The 5,139-nt window shown below is 44.3% G+C and overlaps 2 protein-coding genes across 2 annotated transcripts in view; one reads left to right on the forward strand and one right to left on the reverse strand.

Annotated features, from left to right (window-relative positions):
• Window positions 1–219: 219 nt before the first annotated feature.
• LOC306700523 (ectonucleotide pyrophosphatase/phosphodiesterase family member 7) lies at window positions 220–3,940 on the reverse strand. The gene is made up of 5 exons (XM_079165554.1): window positions 3,631–3,940; window positions 2,894–3,039; window positions 1,135–1,758; window positions 783–1,002; window positions 220–515 (listed from the first exon to the last, which is right to left on the reverse strand). Exons 1-5 carry the CDS (start codon window positions 3,869–3,871, stop codon window positions 442–444), a joined length of 1,305 nt encoding a protein of 434 aa, XP_079021680.1. The 5' UTR covers window positions 3,872–3,940; the 3' UTR covers window positions 220–441.
• An 898-nt stretch (window positions 3,941–4,838) lies between these two features.
• Window positions 4,839–5,139, forward strand: part of mrps12 (mitochondrial ribosomal protein S12) — a 3,251-nt gene continuing 2,950 nt past the window's right edge. The window contains exon 1 of the mRNA XM_079164149.1: window positions 4,839–4,979. The gene's annotated coding sequence lies outside the window, so the exon portion shown is untranslated. The remainder of the gene's footprint in view (window positions 4,980–5,139) is intronic.

Genomic DNA, 5,139 nt, shown 5'->3' on the forward strand with positions numbered 1-5,139 from the left:
TTCTCACAGTTTCAATAAAAATCCGTTTGGATCCGAAACTTTAATGATTAAATCTGATCTCAGAGAGACTTCAGTCTGTGTAGTTTATTAATTATTATATTATATGTATTATATTTTATATTATGTTATATTACATCATATTACATTTATTAGATTATATTTATTATCTAATAAATGTTATATTAATATAAATGTATAAATGAATTCACAAACAGGAAGTAAGAAGTGAGGCATAATTCTCTTTATTTACGTCCTCAGCTGTTATCAGTGAGTCATGTGACCTCTGAGATCAACAGATCAGTGACATAAAACACAAGTACTGTGTATAAATACTACCAATAATACTTCATAGTACATGTACGATACAGACATGAAGTCAGAGATCAGTTTCAGAGAAGGAGAAGCTGATCCTGGATCTCGCAGACCTGATCCTGGATCACGTTACAGCTCCGTGAACATGACGAGCAGCATCGACAGCAGCAGAGCGACAGACAGCTGAGACCTCTGAGATCCACCTGAAACCACATGAAGTACTCTGATGAGCTCACAGTACTACGAGTACTACTACTGTGAGTACTGAGAGAGGCGTGTACCTGGAGGTCACTACAGACGTTTCATACAAGTATAATGTAGCATATGTGTCCTCAAGTACTTCAAACCTGTACTGAAGTACAAGACAGGAGTAAATGTACATGCTTTTGAAGACGTGTGTGGCCCTTTAAGGCCTCTAAAAACAGCTGATTGTTTCATATCTGATGGTCTTGACTCGTCCTCAGACTCACCTCCGTGCAGCATCTCCTCGGTGACGCTCAGGGATCCGTTGTGCGGCGCCGGTTTGATCTGCAGCACTTTGCACATCAGAGGATACACGTGGACGCTGTCGAACGGCTCCGACAGGAAGTTCCTCCTGAAGTCGGGACCGAAGGCCCTGAAGATGGTCTTCATGTCCATCTCCCCGCTGTGGTAGCCGTGGTCGCCTTTGTTCACGTAGACGATGAATCTCTGATGGAAACAAAGAGTCATCACGACCTGATCTACGAGTGATTATGACGACATAGAATACCCAGAAACATCCGCCATAGACCATTGGAGCATCAGCTGATGACGTGAGAACGGTCGCTGGTTCCAACTCACAGAGTTAAGGTTGAATCCCAGATCCGCGACGACCACGATGGGAGGCAGCCGCTCGCTCTTGGCGAGCCGGAAGCTCTCGGGGAGCTCGTCCTTCTTGTAGACCGTCAGGTTTGGCGCGTTGGACAGAGCGTCGAACACTTCCTGTTCTTTACCGGGCCGCGGCGTCAGGATGCCGAACCCGCCGTAGTCAAGGATCTCGAAGCTGGCGAGCTTCAGTAGGTTCAGGTACTTGTTGAGGACGATCTCGTCCACCTGCGGCCGCTTCTTGACGGTGGTCATGCCGTGGTCGGAGGTGATGATGACGTTCAGGCTGTCGTTCAGGCGATGGTGGCCGATGGCTTCCCTCAGGTAGCCGATGGTGCGGTCAATCTGGCGGACGATCGTCTTCCGGTCCGGGTGGTCCGGCCCCTTGTTGTGGCCCACGTTGTCCGGCTCGCCGTAGTACAGCGTCACCAGGTGGAAGTCTTCTTCAGAGAACCAGCTCATCACCTTGTCGATGTTTTCACGCCACTCCGTCTCGTTGTCGTCCGGGTGGCCGGATTCCTCCACGATCACCCGGTTCACCGCCTGACCGCTGTAGTTAGCCCCGCCCCCAGGATAGTAGAAGGAGGCGGTCTTTAGACCCTGAAACCACGACAGATAACAAACTGTGACATAAAACGCATAAAACCACAAAACAGAGTACCTGGACAGGTAGAGAACGGAGTACCTGAACAGGTAGAGAACGGAGTACCTAGAGAACAGAGTACCTGAGCAGGTAGAGAACGGAGTACCTGAACAGGTAGAGAACGGAGTACCTGAACAGGTAGTGAACAGAGTACCTGAACAGGTAGTGAACAGAGTACCTGAACAGGTAGAGAACAGAGTACCTGAACAGGTAGAGAACGGAGTACCTGAACAGGTAGTGAACGGAGTACCTGAACAGGTAGTGAACGGAGTACCTGAACAGGTAGAGAACGGAGTACCTGAACAGGTAGTGAACGGAGTACCTGAACAGGTAGTGAACGGAGTACCTGAACAGGTAGTGAACGGAGTACCTGAACAGGTAGTGAACGGAGTACCTGAACAGGTAGAGAACGGAGTACCTGAACAGGTAGAGAACGGAGTACCTGAACAGGTAGAGAACGGAGTACCTGAACAGGTAGAGAACAGAGTACCTGAACAGGTAGTGAACAGAGTACCTGAGCAGGTAGTGAACGGAGTACCTGAACAGGTAGTGAACGGAGTACCTGAACAGGTAGTGAACAGAGTACCTGAACAGGTAGAGAACGGAGTACCTGAACAGGTAGAGAACAGAGTACCTGAACAGGTAGTGAACGGAGTACCTGAACAGGTAGAGAACGGAGTACCTGAACAGGTAGTGAACAGAGTACCTGAACAGGTAGTGAACGGAGTACCTGAACAGGTAGTGAACAGAGTACCTGAACAGGTAGAGAACGGAGTACCTGAGCAGGTAGTGAACAGAGTACCTGAACAGGTAGTGAACGGAGTACCTGAACAGGTAGTGAACAGAGTACCTGAACAGGTAGAGAACGGAGTACCTGAACAGGTAGTGAACAGAGTACCTGAACAGGTAGTGAACAGAGTACCTGAACAGGTAGAGAACGGAGTACCTGAACAGGTAGAGAACAGAGTACCTGAACAGGTAGTGAACAGAGTACCTGAACAGGTAGTATTTTCAGTGGCGGATTAATCCACATTTGTTACATGTGGTATATTCAGTTCTTTCTGTGATCAATCATGTTGATTGGTGACTCACCTGGTTCTGAGCTGTGATCCATAACGGCTGAACTCCGTTGTCCCACCACTCCGATCTGGTCAGAGTCTGTTTGTGAGGAACTTTTTGGTTCGTCTTGGCGTTGAACATCATGTTGTGGACCACTTCGTGGTCCTCCACCCATCTGCCTGTCAAACACCGAGAGTTACTCACGATAACAGGAAGTGATGTAATGTACATGGTGAAACACATTCAGCAGAAGCAACACGCTAACGCTAGGCTATAAAGGAAGTCCACCACGGTCACATAACTTGAAGCTCAGAGTGAATCACTGGGACCGTCGCCATCTTGGTTTTAGGAACCAGAAGTGACCATATTTGGATGTGATGGGCGGCGCTAAGGGAAGAGTGAGGATCAGTGGGGGCGTGTCCTGTTAGCATAACAAACACTGAGTTAGCGTCCTTACTTCACTGGGATATTATTTGGGATGCTAATTTTGTACCAAGTTTGTACCAAATTACTCTTTAGAGTGTATTTTAGTACAACGAGCTAAGCTAACAAACGGGCTAAGCTAACAAGCCTGCTATGTGTATGGTAACATTAGCAGTTGTATCAGTGTCATCAGTAGCAGTAGCAGCAGTAGTATCAGTATCATCAGCAGTAGCAGTAGTAGTAACTTTAGCAGTAGTAGTAGTAACTTTAGCAGTACTAGTAGCAGTAGCAGCAGTAGTAGTACTAGCAGTAGTACTAGTAACTCGTCTTAGTCCTGTCCTCTTTACCGGTGATGGTGGTGAAGTGTGACGGTGATGTCATGGTGAGCATCGGGGGGGTCATGTACTTGGCCTTGACTCCGTCCTGCAGCAGCTGGTCCAGGTGCGGCGTCTCCACGTCCTGGTCGTAGTCCCACCTGAAGCCGTCGAAGGAGATGAGCAGCAGCTTGTTCCTCTGCGCTGCCTTGCTCAGCGGCTTTGAGGCAGCGCAGACGAGTGCAGCGACGAGCACAAAAAGCTCCGTCTTCATCGTTGTCTTCGTCCTCACCTGTCTTCGTCCTCACCTGTCTGAGTCTTTAACCTGTAACTGATTACAGATCAGTTAGAGACCTTTGACTGGTTCTTAACATGTGGACCCGACTGATAGGAGGTCTGACTCAGTCCTCTATGATATCGTTATTATTATATTATTATTATATCTATAAACCGCTGACACATTAAACGACATCATCACACTTTAAACAACACTCTTCTATTTGATTTTATAATCATTTCTAATATTGTATCTCTGTTCACATGATCGTTGGTAAATAGTGGGTTTTATAAAACACATTAAAATGATAATAAACAACATGATATAATATAATCATGATTATTACGTCTGGATGTAAACTAAACTAAAAGCTCATCAATCAACTAAAACCACGTGGAGCTCATCTCAACGTTCATCATGAAAGTAAAAGATTTATTCATTTATTATGTGTCGACTTTCTGTTTTGATCACATTATGAAATGATGACGATAAAAAACTAAAGTCATTAATATTCAGAAGAACGTCATATATATATATATGTACTTATATATTAGATATATTATAATATATATATATATATATATATATTATATATTATATTTGTATACATACAGAGAGAGTTCTGTGCAGTAATACTGGTAATAAAGAGTTGTAGGTATGATATGAATACATTGTATACCTTATGGATCAGATATGTACAGTATAGAAGGTGGTATTAATATGAATACTCTGTGTACTTATATATAGTATGTACTTATATATAGATTGTATATAAGATGTATTTACTCAGATAATTTAGGGTTGTTTAAATATTTCCAAATACAATCGTGATATTTTCAAGTAAAACCACAAAAAGGTGTTTTAATGTTTTAATATCTGCTTTCAAATCTGCAAATATGTCATCGAATTAAATGCACAGCTCTTATTTTGGTGGGGGCGGAATCCGGAAGCAGCTTTTTGTTGCCGGGACTACTTCCGGTGCGCTGGAGTTCACGTAGCTCACGATGTTACGTCCTTCACGTATTTATCCTTAAAATGAGATAATCAGCTTCACATTGTCACATTCTGAATTAAATATAATCTGATTATATTAACCTCTGATCAGGTCAGTCATATTATAATAATAACCTCTGTGTTGTCTTCTGTTAGCTAGCTAACGTTAGCATAGCTATTAGCCGTGTTGTATGGAAGTACTCGTTAGCATTAGCATATAGCCGTGTGCGAGCTTAACTGCTTTTTGAATTAACTGGTATACGTTGGAGCGC

Source organism: Pholis gunnellus (genome assembly GCF_910591455.1).
Source record: "Pholis gunnellus genome assembly, chromosome: 8".
Lineage (NCBI taxonomy): Eukaryota > Metazoa > Chordata > Actinopteri > Perciformes > Pholidae > Pholis > Pholis gunnellus.